The sequence below is a fragment of the Vespa mandarinia genome, chromosome 10 (genome assembly GCF_050613455.1).
Source record: "Vespa mandarinia isolate Hongniang chromosome 10, ASM5061345v1, whole genome shotgun sequence".
NCBI classification, from domain to species: Eukaryota; Metazoa; Arthropoda; class Insecta; order Hymenoptera; family Vespidae; genus Vespa; species Vespa mandarinia.
This window is the reverse complement of record NC_140819.1, coordinates 4,342,501-4,357,500: the sequence shown is the minus strand read 5'-3', so window position 1 is coordinate 4,357,500 and position 15,000 is coordinate 4,342,501. Positions and strand designations below refer to the sequence as shown.

Genomic DNA, 15,000 nt, shown 5'->3' with positions numbered 1-15,000 from the left:
AAAAAAAAAAAAAAAAAAAAGGAAAAAAAGAAAATGATTGATCTTCAAAATCACTTAAAAATTCTTACATACTCTATCTATCCTATATTTATAAATATAATTTGTAATTTATAATTAATAATTCGTCCATACAATAATATAAATTATCGATTGATCCGAACAAACGACGATATCGAGTAAATTTATGTTTTACAACTTTTTTTTTTTTTTTTTTATATATACATTCTATCGTATTACATTTTTAATATTTTTAACATTAATATCATTTATATCAATATAAATTTTATTTACCCTCTCTTAACCGCTACCATCCTTACATGATAAAAAAGGAGATAATTAAAATATACTAATCAATTAATTTTATATTAATTTGTTAACGATGAAATCATTTTATCGAGATAAATGAAGGACCGATTAAAAATATTTATGAAGTATATATATTTCTCTCTCTCTCTTTCACTCTCCCTCTCCCTCTCTCCCTCTCCCTCTCTCCCTCTCCCTCTCTCCCTCTCTTTCTCTCTATCTCTGAAATATAACGAAATTCGCAATAATGTTGAGAAATAAATAGAAAATTTAGAACGTACAAGAAAGAAAGAGAGAAAAAAAAAAAAAAAAGAAACAAAGATAAAGAAATTGAATTTGAAGTAGAGATATCAAGAAAGAGAGTTTGCCTTTGGGGTTTTCCTTTTAGATGTTTTCCACTTTCTTCTATCCTTTTCCTATCTTAGTTTCCTTACCATGATCAATTTGTCGACTCGTTGGCGTCAATTTATCGTGTCCAACCCCCCCCTAGGAGGTTATTTCCGTCTGGCGATGGTCGGCCTCGAGCTGGAAAACCTCCCTCTCGTAGGTTGGTTGCTTCGTATATGTACATACACATTGTACATACGTATGTACAATACGTATGTACAACATAACACACGACACACACACACACATATATATGTATATATATGTATATGTATACATCGACTTTACGGATAGGAAGCCACTGTTTTAAAGAGCGTATCGAGGTAATTCGTGCCTTCGCCGTGGTGGCACAAGGTCAGGAAAATCGATAGAACGCAGACAACGAGGTAACGATGCCACGAACCGATACCAAGCACCTTCGATGACGTTACTTTGTGTACCGGTTCACCCTCTATATCAGCTTTTATATATCTCTATAGTTCATTGAGAAATACAAGGAAATGTTTTCTTTCCTTTCCTTTACCCTTCCTATCTCATTATGTGTATATATATATATATATATATGTATGTATAATTAAATGTATTTATGTATGAGTATACATGGATATACGTACGATTGTATAAACATACGTATACGTATGAATAAATTCGATAAAAAGAAAGATGACGAGGATGTTTTTACAGTTTATATGAATTATTTTATCGATTCATACATATATATGTGTATATAAATATATATAGGTATGTATTTATTTATTTATTGCACGTATCTAAGCGTTGGAAATTATTTATCATTGATGATGATGATGATGATGATAATAATAATAATGCGACAGTAATATCTCATTTTTTATGGGATACTTTCCGAAATAACTTTAAGCCATCCTCTCAAAAAAAAAAAAAAAAAAAAAATAAAAAAAAAAGAAGAGAAAAAAGTGAAAAGGAATAAATGTTGGTCAGCAAAATAAATTGCTCTGGATTAAAGGAATAGCAAAAAGAAATGTAAGAAAACTATGCGTTAAAAATGTATGTAGGTCGTTCATTGTTATGCTCAGAAAGATGAATGACAAAGCTTTGTTTATTTGCAAAAATTATGTGAAAAGATGTATCCTATATATACATAAATGTATATACATATATATATAAATTTATATATATATATATTTAATAATTGTGAAGAACGCCCTCGCAAAGTGCATAATTTTCTCGTTAAGGAGAGTTTAATGGAATTAGGCTTGTTTTGAAAACGAGCCCCAAATGCCTTTGGTGAAACTGTTTGTCAACGAGAATGTCTTTGGTACACTTAGGTTTTCCCCTAACTTTTTGTTCAAGGACCAGAATAACAAAATCTAATTGTTATTACTCGAGCTATACTCTCACGTTAATTCTATTGAAAACAGATGGTATAACTATATAATCGAATATATATATATATATATATATATATATATATATATATATTAAAAAAATATTTCTTATATGATCAAGTGACTTCAAGAAGTGTTTAATCATTTAATTTTAAATATTAAATTTTCTTTTTGTTTTTTCTTTTTCCGTATGTAATATAATTAAAAAAAAAAAAAAAAAAAAACAAGAAAAAAAAATAAAAAAAAGAACAGAAAAAAGAAAAAAAAACAAATCAATTTTTTTTCGATCTTATCTCTTTTAATTTAATTATTAAAAAGCCGACAAATAGAGATCGATGAAAATAAAAGTCGTAATTATTGTTTTGGAAAAATTGAATTAAATTGATACAAATGAACTTTCTAACTCCGATAATAAATTTTCGAATGACATTTAAAAGATTATTTTTTTTTCTTAGGAATTATTTAAAAAGAGAATTTCATGAGTTTACTATTTTCATTTTTGTTTCTCTTTCTCTCTCTCTCTCTCTCTCTCTCTCTTTTTTCTATCTATATAATTTTAATCGTAAAATCTATTTCACATTTAATCTAAGTAAATAAAAATAGTTACCAAGAGAAAATTATTCAAAAGTGAAATTTAAAAACGTAAGCTTATATAAAAACTTTAAATTATAATCTTATTTCTTTTTCGTTTCTTTTTTATTTCTTCTTTTTTTTTTTCTTTTCTCTTTCTCTCTTAAGAATATTAATCTCTACTTAGATATCTTGCTCGATCATATCAATCAATTTAATTTATCAAAAAAGTTAAGATAGATAAGATCGTTGGAATGAAAGATTGTAATTATTGTTTAAAAAGTAAAATTGGATCAAATTAATTATCGAACTTGATAATAAATTTCTAATGAATATTTTATGAAATAATTTTCTTAGATATTACTCAGTAGAAAAGTTTCATTTTTTATTTTCATTTTTGTCTTCTCTCTCTTCCTCTCTCTCTCTCTCTCTCTTTCTCTCTCTCTCTCTCTCTCTCTCTCTCTCTCTCTCTTTCTCTCTCTCTTTTTCTCTCTTAGATTTAATTTCAAAGAAACTATTTCGAATTAACGACAAGTAAATTAGTAGATGATATCTATACGTAATTAATGACAATCGAAACTCATTGAAATCTAAATAGAAGAAAGTATAAGTAAATCATTAAACTTTGACCGGATCCTATCTTTATCTCACGATAAAATAAAACTAATAAATATTATACTTGCCTTCAAGAATCTCTTCCTTTCTGGCTAGTATCAGAGGAATAGCACCGGAAGCACTCATCTCTTCTCTTCTTTCTTTTATTTCTCTCTTCGATCTTCGATTTTAACAGTTCGCGTTGGTTCCTTCGTGTTCACCAAAGTGAAAGAGCAAAAAAGAAGAAGAAAAAAAAAAGGAAAAAAAAAAAAAAACAACGAAACACGATAGTTCTATTTCACTATTCTCACTCTTAGATGCACAATTAGAAAAAATAAAGGAGGAACACTTTTCCCTAAACTTTTCTTCTTTTTTTTCCTTTCTTTCTTTCTTTCTTTTTTCTTGCTTTTCTTCTTTTTCTTTTTTTTTTTCTTTTTTTTTTTTGTTGTTAAAAGAACAATGAATCGAACGAACGAAGAAAATGGTCGATTTCTTTTTTATCTCTTTCTATATCCTTTCAACCTGTCTCTTTTATCGAAAAAATAGAAAGAAAGAAAGGCATATATATATATATATATATATATACACACACACACACACACACACACAGAGAGAGAGAGAGAGAGAGAAAATATAGAAGTATAACAAAAAAGAAAGAACGTTCGTTATTTCCAACAGGCTGTCCTATTCGATGTTCTTCACTACCGTGTAAATAGTTCGAACTTGTATCGGAAACACATGAAATCTTAAAATATTTCGTTCACTCTCTTCTCTCTCTCTCTCTCTCTCTCTCTCTCTCTCTCTCTCTATCTATCTATCTCTCTATTTATCTCTCTCTTACTATTTGTGTTGATATAAAATAAAATCGAAAATAAAGTATAAAGAAAGAAAAGAAATATCTTTGTCCTTCACAAAAAACGATCACTACTTCGAACGTATGATAGATATCACGTACGTGAGAATTTCTATTTATTATCAATCTTTTCTTATCATCATCGTTGTCTTCGTTGTCGTCGTCGTCGTCGACGTCGTCGTCGGTACGAAACTGTAACGGTAACTGTACGAAATTTCGGAGAAAAAAAAAGAGAGAGAGAAAAAAAATAAAAGTATATATATATACATACATATATATATATATATATATATATATATATATATATATATATATATATAAATGTATGAATAAAAAAAAGCTTGAAGCTTGACTCGAACGATGTAACGAAGTAACCGGGTCACTCGGGTCCCTCGTACGTTTATACCGTCCACATCGTACCCGCCCCCTCCGCACCTTTTTTACTCTAACCCTCACTCTCGCCCTTAGCCCTCACTCTTATACTCTTTTTCTTCTATCTCTATCTTCCCTCTCTCCTTCTCTCTCTCTCTCTCTCTCTCTCTCTCTCTCTCTCTCTCTCTCTCTCTCTCTTTCTCTCTTTTACTCTTTCACTCTTCTATCCTTCTCGTTCAATGTCCACTAATACATCCAACGACCGACGTATATATATGTATGTAGGTCTATCTTATTCCGAAACATGGAACCAACTAAACCATGCGTCACCTCGTACTGTTTACACACGTAACTTCCTTTCAGCGATTTTAGCTACATTCGATCGTTCGATCGATTAATCGATTTCCCCCTTTCTTTCTCTCTTTCTCTTATACTTTCTTATTTCTTTCTTTCTACTTTTCTTTTTCCTTTTCTTTTTGTTTTTTTTTCTTTTTCTTTTTCCTTTTCTTTACCTTGCGGAAAGAAACTCCCAATGATACATATATGTATTTCGATATTAATGCATTCTCTTTTTTCTTTTTTTTTTCGATGTTAACGATATCATATGATACGATATGATATGATATATATTATGTGCGTATAGTTTGTTTTATTATTTTGTATAATTAATAATATTATAAAATGTGTATGTGTGTGTGTGTGTGTGTGTGTGTGTGTGTGATTGTAATTGTGCGTATATAATTATTATGATAATGTAAAAGATTTGCTAACATATCATTAAAGATATTTTTTATTTTTATATAAATTTTTATGCGAATTTTATATTGATAATTGTAACTAGATATTACGTATATTTATTATTACATTTTCAATATTATTTTTAATGATATTTTAATTTGTCATATATTCTTTTGATAAGATAATATAAAGAATATGATTTAAGCAAATTGTCAATTAAGAAATATGTATATATATATATGTTTACATTATTTTGATCTTTATATACAGTTTTCTTATTTATTTTATACATATTTACTTTATTAAATATTGTTTATATTTATCAATAAAACAAAATTAATAATTTTCATGAACTGAGTAACTCTCTTCTCTGTATGTGTGTGTATGTGTGTGTGTATATATATATATATACATGATTATACAAAAATAATATATATTATACTAATACGTTTGTTATTCATATAACAATGTTAATATGAGAGGAATAATAATGAGAATTATAATCAAAGTCAAAATGATTTTTTAACGAGCCATTGAATAATTTACTCCTCGCTTATGTGATGAATAAATTTTCTTTCCTAATGAGGAATGACTTGTTTTTTCTCTTTCGAAATTGAATAAAAACTACATCACGATAAATACATTACGTTCAAATAAGATATCAAATTTAAACGATCATTTTACATTACCTTACAATATATTCAAGTGATTTCGAAAATTCACAAATAAATTTTATTTTACTCGTGTAAAAAGAAAAAAAAAAAAAAGAAAACAAAAAAAGAAAATAAGGAAAAAGAAAAAGAAAAAAGTACTTACGAATTATTTCTCAAATAACAACAATTAATTCCATTCGAATGATAGAGCCGACAAATTTATCCTTGAGAAAAGAAAAATAAATAAATAAATAAATAAATAAATAAAAAGAAAAAAAAATGAAAATAAATTGAATTAAAAATTCGTTATATCGTTCCAAATATATTTACAAAATTGCAAAAGTCATATCTTGGAGAATGACCATAAAAAAAAAAAAAAAAAAAAAAAGGAAAAAAGAAAATAAGTAAATAAATAAAATACCGTCCGAACTAATTACAAAATAAAAATTAATTACAACGAGTTATCCGAAGCTTCGAGGATGTTCAATAGTAGATAATAGCGAAGAACGAGAGCAACAAGTTAGTCAAATGAATTCGTACGAATCTACAATGGATTCTGTGCGTCCGAGCGTACGACGGAAGACTGAAAGAACGCCAAAAAAAGAAAGAAAGAAAGAAAAAAAAAAAAGAAATAAAAAGAGAGAGAGAGAGAGAAAGAGAGAAAAACAGAGAGGTGTTAATACCAATATCAAGAATGACTGTTTGGCAGAAGATATTCTATAGATTTATAGCTTTTCATCGTCGACATGATCGTTCGTCGATATCTGCACGTTCATTCGCACCCATTTTATTCTTGTAAATGTGAGATATCGAACCTTCCAAGTTTATATATACTTACATGTCACTATATATATATACCTCTATGTGTGTCCTATGGGTATTGCGTATGGGTGTATTCGTTATGCGTATATGTAATACACGGTAAAAGTATATAAGTACATCGTTTATTTGACGATGGCTTACAAAGTATACATGTAAATGTACGTGTGTGTGTGTGTGTGTGTTTATGCGTGTATGGATGCATGAACGTGCAGCTTTGTTTGTGAAATTCCATGTTTTAATTACGAGGCCTCGAATGAACGAGCAAGAGAGAGAAAGAGAAAGAAATAGAAATAGAAAGAAAGAAAAAGAGAGAGAGAGAGAGAGAGAGAGAGAGAGAGAGAGAGAGAAGAGATATGGGGAAGGAAGAGGGAGAGAGCAAATTAATAGCTAAAGAGTCGTCGTTTGGAACGAATGTCTTCTTTGGAACGAAAGACGAAAGAAAAGGAGGTCGTCGAACGAAACAAATAATTATTCTTGAAGGAGCAACAGGTAATCAACGAGACGAAATAAAGTTCGTGGCCGAGAGGATTCGATCGAAAATCGATTACTCTCCCAAACGATCACCCTTCTTCTTCTATCTCTCCCCCTATCCCACACACATACACACACACACACACACACACACACGGTTTCTATAAACGATATCAATTATTGAGACTTACAGGACAGTTATATTCGTAATTAACGGAACGGTCAAAGCTTACGTGTAGGTGGGAATGATTTTGGACGTGAACGATTTGCCACAAATCGATAGTCGATTACCGCCCTCTCTCTCTCTCTCTCTCTCTCTCTCTCTCTCTCTCTCTTTCTCTCTTACACTCTCTCGCTCTTTTTCTCTCTTAAAGGTCGTTCTTCATGCGATACGCGTCGAAAAGCCAGTATCAGCAATTTCCTGTGTCGATCTTTCTCGGCAATAATAATAATTAATGGGAATGATAATAGTAACGTAATATTTCATAACAAAGGTATCGCGATGATTGAATATAAATATAAACGTTAAATTACAAATAAATAATAAAACAAATATATATATATATATATATTTATATGTATATATCACAATGTCACAACGATATTCTCGAACCAACCGAAAGTATATATGTTTTACTCTTGTCTTATTACCGAAACGTTAAACGACTCTGCCCAATTATCTGATATTAAAGTATCCTTAAGTAGCATTTCGACGAGAGATAATGAAGAAAGGAATTTATCAAATGTCGATAACGATAAGATAGGAAGGATTACTTCGATCTATTACGAGATAACAAACGTATGTATCTATGTATGTATGTAATACATATGTATGTACCTACAAAAACGACGACGACAACGACAATGACGATAAAGGCACGTTTCTATTTTTTTCTTTTCTTTTTATAATTATTATTATTATTATTATTATTATTATTATTATTATTATTATTATTATTATTATTATTATTATTATTAGTAGTAGTAGTGGTAGTAGTAGTAGTAGTAGTAGTAGTAGTAGTAGTAGTAGTAGTAGTAGTAGTAGTAGTAGTAGTAGTAGTAGTAGTAGTAGTAGTAGTAGTAGTAGTAGTAGTAGTAGTAGTAGTAATAGTAGTAGTAGTAGTAGTAGTAGTAGTAGTAGTAATAGTAGTAGTAGTAGTATTATTATTATTATTGTTACTAGTTTGTTCTCTTCCTTTCTATTATCGTATCAACAAAAAGGATCTTCGAAACTTAAACACAGTTAGATAAAATTAAAAAAAGAAAAAAAAAGAAAAAAAAATAGAAAAAGAAAAGAAAAAATTTCCCCATAGATAAGTATATCCACTCACACGATTTTTACTAACAACGTGCAATAACAACAACAACAACAACAACAACAACACGCACAACAACACTGAACCAACTACGTTCAATAAAGATATATCCGTTTTTTCCTTTTCTCAATGTCCTTTTTATAATGTTCTTCTTTCTTTCTTTCTTTCTTTCTTTTTTTTCTTTTTTTTTTTTACGCGAACAACGTCGGATCAAGAAATCAAACGAACAAGTAAAAGAAACATAAGATATCAGTACTTATTGAGAAAAATAATAATAATATTGGCCGTGTAATACACACACACACACACACACATACACACACACACACACACACACACAAGATAGTCAGAGAGAAAAAGATAGAGAGTAAGAGAGAATGAGTTTATGCCTTTTGTCCGGGATCTCGGGACTTCGACGCCCCACTCACCTGGTATCCGCGTAGGGTGCGCACCTACTACTATACCCACAGCGTAGCTACCCACCCAAGCTAACTGCCACCCTCAACCCCTAACCCCCAACCTCCAACTCTAACTCCCAATCCCCAACCCCAACTACAACTCCTACCCCTGGCGCGAGTCCCTCTCTTTCTCTCTCTTTCTCTTTCTCTCTCTTCCTCTTTCTCTCTCTCTATCTATCTATCTATCTATCTGTCTATCTGTCTCTCTCACCCTATCTCTCTTTCTCTCTTTCTATATATATATATATATATTGCTATATAGCAGCAACTTGCTAACAGCACGTTACGAAAACCGTGTCCATCTATCGACCATCTCTCTACGCGTGCTCTTACTCGAATGCTTCCATATACATACATACATATGTACGATATGCACTTACCAATGTGTATATATGTATATATATATATATTTATATACATCTCGTACAACACTTGACCAACCTATCAAACCCTTTTCAATGGCTCGGATTTTCGATCTTCTATTTACACTATCTATTGTAATACTATTTATTAAGGGCTCTTCTTATTAAGGACTATTAATCTTTGTCGTTTGCTTTTTCTTTCGTTTCTTGTTCTTTTTATTTTATTTTATTTCATTTGTTTTTTATTATTATTATTATTATTATTATTATTATTATTATTATTATTATTATTGTTGTTGTTGTTGTTGTTATTATTTTTTATTCTCAAATCGAACAATGAATCTTAATTCATTAACGCCAATATATCTTCCAACGATAATAGTCGAGCGTTATTAGATTTTAAATATTTTAAATATTTATTTCGTTTTCGTCTTTTCTAAAGAAAAAAAAAAAAAAGAAAAAAAAAATTAATCAGAAAGGAAATTTTTAATGTCGTCAATGATACAAAGAGTGTTTACTTTGAATAGTTCATTAATTTGAAACTTCTTCGAATACAATAGATCTAGAAAATATCCGATTAAAAATAAATACTGTTTAATCGATCAGATTAATGGTTCTTTTTTTTTTACAGATTTATCATTCGTAAGATTTAAATCAATTAATTTTTAAATAACTAAACATTTTGTGCGAACAACAAGAGTCGGATTTAAAGGTACACGAGATAATAAATATTTCTTCGAATCCATTGGACTTTATCGTTAATTGAAATGTTTTATAAAATCTGTTCAATAAATTTAATAGATTTTATTTCTTTCGTTAATTAAATATTTTTTTTATTGTTATTTTTCTCGTTAATTAAATTTGTATTAATATTGAAAACAAATGTACGATCTCTAACGGAGAACATTGAAGATATAATATAATAACAGCATGAAACAATATTTGAATGAACATGCGATGTAAACACGTTATTACATGGTACATATATATATATATATATAAAACAAGTAACAGTAATATATATATATATATATATATATATATATATATATACATACATATATATAACAAGCATTACTTGCATACTATCGAAGACAAAGGAAGAACCTCTAATGCATTTTCCCAACGGAGTACAAATAGGACATGCTAACTTTATCCATTAGAACCTATTTAATATAAATTCCATGAGACTATATATAAATACATACATACATATATATATATATATATATAAATATATATATATACATATATACATAAATACGTAGTACATGCGATGTAACAATTTCCATTGAAAACCATATCTATTGAGTTGTCCTATAAATGAAATAAAAATATAATATAAGAAATGAAATGTCATATTTCGAAAAAGATATCACCGTCAAGACGATCATCGACAGTATATATTATGACTTTATTATTGTTGTTGTTGTTGTATGATGTCATTGGTTTTAGAAAGAGAACAAATAACAAAAGGAAGAAAAAGAAATAACGTAGCTTCGATAACAGAATAAATATATCGAAAAATTATAATGAATCGTGTATTAATTTTTGATATCATATACTGGTATAGATTATTCAACCTCAATAATTTTATATATATATATATATATATATATATATATATATAAACAAACATACATATAAATAAAAAGAGAGAGAGAGAAGGACAGAGAAACAAGCATAGACAAATAAAACACACAAATGTATATACATACTTATCAAGAAAGTACCTAATGATTTGAGTTGTTGAACTGATCTTAAAAACATTCAATCAAAAAGAAAGAAAAACAGGGAAAGAAAAAGAAAGAAGAGGAAGAAGAAGAAGAAGACGAAGAAGAAAAAAAAATAGAAAAAAAAGGATATAAAATGAGAGGGAGAAAGGAAAAGAGAAAGAGAAGGATATGGATTAGCGTGAATCGTGATAGTATTCTATGCACGTATTACAGGGACAGTTTGGATTTGAAGACGACTTTCCTGAAAGATGTCTACTGTCCTACGTTGATTGCAACGAAAGGATTTCTTTTCATTCTACGGCGACGCTCGCCATTTCCACGTTTGTGCTTTGTGCATGCGAATCGAGCCAAATGAAACGTCCTGAGAAAATTGTGTACGTTACTAATGAATCAAACCGCACATAACGAACACGCATATATATATATATATATATCTAAAAGAGAGAGAGAGAGAGAGAGAGATAGAAAACGATGAATGAATGCTGGCATCATGCCGTGTTATTCTCACACGCAAATAGTATATACAATCTTGATTGAATTCCGAAAAATGAATAATAAAATCTATGTATGTATATATATATATATATATATATATATATATATATATTATATATATATATCTGTGTGTGTGTGTGTGTGTGTATTTATACAATCTTGCATATATACAATATAATCGTAAAAGAAATTTATTCGTTTAGGAAAAAAACCAAGAGATACGTTTTGATATTATTCGCATGAATTATTATTTAACTTAGATTCAAATATTCAATTGAATTTTATCCCTAATTCCTCTATTTGTCGTGTTATCTGGTAACCTCGGTGATGTCCGATAAGACTCACTGATTCATTCAATGTTGCTCAGAGGTTTTACTATGATAATTAAACCAGATAAAAAATAATTACTAAAGCTTTCTTTTTTATCTTTGTTCTCTGTAACTCTCTCTCTCTCTCTCTCTCTCTCTCTCTCTCTCTCTCTCTCTCTCTTTTTCTCTGTTTGTCTGTCTCATAAGTAATATTTATACTGAGATAATTGTTCTAGATATATATATATGTGTGTGTTTAATAATATTTGTGTATATAAATAGTAAGAGAGAGAGAGAGAGAATTCGTTCATTGATTTACAGAATAATCTAATATTTTAATTTATTTAACTTTAAAGTTAATTATAATCTGTAAAAATTTTCTTTCTATCAACTATACATACATACACTATATATATGTATATATATATATATATATGTATAGATATATAGATTGTGTGAGTTTGTGTGTGTGTATACAAATTAATGGAAACAAATAAATCTAATCTCATTTCTATTTGACTTCGAAAGTATATAGATTTTATTATCCTTTAACGTTTTCTTTTGGATTATCTTAAGTGAGTTGAAGAAGTTTTTAAAACGGACAGAAAAAAAAATTATAAAACTCTTTAGTACTTATCGTGTATGTTTTTCTGTAACAATTGTACAAAAGCCGTATCGTTAAAGCAAATGGGACGATAAGACATTATGATAAACTCTGTACAAAGTATATGACGAGCATAAAACTGAATATATATATATATATATATATATATATATATATATATATATATATATCTATACTTATTTTCAAGTGATTGTAAAATAGAAAAAAAAAAGAAGAAAAAAAACAATAAGAGGAAAAAAAAGTTGTGTTACAGTCGACAACCGTAACATTCTAAGTACTTACGTAAGTACTCGTTATTTGTTTCTAAAAGGGAAGAAAAAAAATATATATATATATATAAATCACTCAAACGATCGATGTGGTGATATTAAAAGACATAATTAAAAAAAAAAAAAAAAGAAAAGAAAAGAAAATACAAAAAAATAAATAAATAAAAACAATGAAAAAAGATGAAAAGCCTATTAGATTTCGATTAGAAAAGAATTGATACATATACATATACACATATAAATATGCATTGTAAATGTGTAAATTTATATTATAAATAAATATATATTGTATAAATATATATATATATATATTTATATAATGTATAAATATGTATGTGAGATAAAAGTTAAACGTGTTTAAGTACTTAGATCGTCTAATCTCAACGATTGACTTCAATCTTAGTTAAATACATCGCTCCTATTAATTCTACGACTACGCGCGACATTTTCTTAACGTCAACCTCGCATAATTTGATTTTTATCGAAAGAATGGAAAAAAAGGAGGAGAAAAGAAAAATAAAGAAAAAAAAAAAAAAAGAAAAAAAACAGAAAAAGAATAACAAAGGGAAGAGAGAGAGAGAGAGAGAGAGAGAGAGAAAATGAAAATAAAGGAGTAAAAGAGCGTCACGTTGTTATAACGTGATAACGTGTGATAACGTGATAACTAAGATACAGGGTAATAAGAGTAATAGAAAATAACGTTGAGGGATTTTCATCGAAGGAGAAGGGTGTCACGATAAAAAAGGATGAGGAGGTAAGAGAGGAAAGGGTTGTGAGCTGTTATTTGAGGTGAGGTAAGGAGGGTTAGGAGGATGGCGGGTGGTCTCAAGGGTGGCAGTTAGGAAGAAGGAGGGCGAGGGGTGACTTTGAAGGGTTAGAGGCTCGAGGCCGTGTGTATCTAAAAGGAAGGAAGGTGCCAGCGGCCGTGGGTGGGATATCGCATGCCGGGCACCAGTTAACAATCGAGGCCTCTGCATTTATGAATAAGGTTGCAGGGAGAGAAAGAGAAAGAGAAAGAGAAAGAGAGAGAGAGAAAGAGAGAGAGAGAGAGAGAGGCCGAAGGTAAGGTCACAGACAATGAACCTCGTTCCAGTTCAGGGCTGAGCTCTCGCGTTGGTCGGTTGGTCGGTTGCCGGCTAGTATTCTTCTTTCACTACACCGACCCGTATTGATAAAAAAAAGAGAGATAGAGAGAGAGAGAGAGAAAAAGAGAGAGAGAGAGAGAGAGAGAGGGAGAGAGAGGGAGAGAGATAGAAAAGATTATATCGGATAATCAACGAACGGCATCTTTCAATTTTCCTTTCTTCCGTAAACTACATCGTTATGTTCTTTCGTTCTAGAGTGAACAAAAAAAAAAGGAAAAAGAAAAAAAAAAGAAGAAGAAAAAAATAATCGTATTAATTAATTTTTCATTTAAATACGTTCAATCAATTCTTATAAATCGAATATAGTTTTTCTTTTTTCTTACTTATGTAATCTAATTTTATTATATATTTAAATATATCTGCGATTTTGAAAATGACACAAATTTTATATAAGTGTAATTTATACTTGAGATTAATCCTAAGAATGAGTATATTAATGATTAATTTTATGAATATAAAAATGTGATGATATATATATATATATATATATATATATATATATATATATGTAAAATATATATATATATGTAAAAAAAAATTAATAAACAAAAAAGAAAAAGAAAGGGGGAGAAAAAATATGAAATAAGATACATAGTATGTGAATTTGAAAGTTAAATGGTGTTATAAAAAATTACAATGAAAATTAAACAATAATAACAAGAAATATAAGGTAATGTTTTAATAGTACATATATATATATATATATATATATATATATATATATATATATATATATCACATTTTATCGAAACGATCATCGAAATTAACTCACCAACCAAGGTCTAGGATAGAAATCGCGTGCAACATTCTTACATGCTTGCTTCTATTCACTAAATAAACTCTCAGACAATGAACCCCGGATGCAGCAGCCATTTTGAAGTCACACGCGAGAGCTCCGATCGATTAATATTTGAATTATTGCTTTCGCTTAAATAGTTTTCCATGAAGGAGGAGTAATTCAGGGAACGTATTCCTTCTCTCGTAGTAGTTATAAATATATCTATGTATGTGTATATACAGTGTATATATATATATATATATATATATGCACAAATAAATACATATGTGTAAGGTATTTATATAGGATCTTTTGCACATAGAAGGAAGTCGTTCGCGTAATAGCAAACGATTATCGAAAGTAACCTTGACACCTGAC

The 15,000-nt window shown here is 29.0% G+C and overlaps 1 protein-coding gene across 5 annotated transcripts in view; it reads right to left on the bottom strand.

Moving 5' to 3' along the window:
• The window catches only part of kcc (solute carrier family 12 member kcc), a 92,410-nt gene that overhangs the window by 54,904 nt on the left and 22,506 nt on the right, over positions 1–15,000 (bottom strand). Inside the window, exons 1-2 of one of the 5 annotated variants that reach the window (XM_035876843.2) lie at positions 8,875–8,898; positions 3,311–3,430 (exon numbers count right to left, since the gene is read on the bottom strand). The exons of the other annotated variants lie outside the window; for them this stretch is intronic. Of the exons in view, the coding sequence (XP_035732736.1) occupies positions 3,311–3,368 (58 nt within the window). The 5' untranslated portion in view covers positions 3,369–3,430; positions 8,875–8,898. Of the gene's footprint in view, positions 1–3,310; positions 3,431–8,874; positions 8,899–15,000 lie in introns of those variants that run through there. 5 annotated transcript variants of the gene reach the window in all.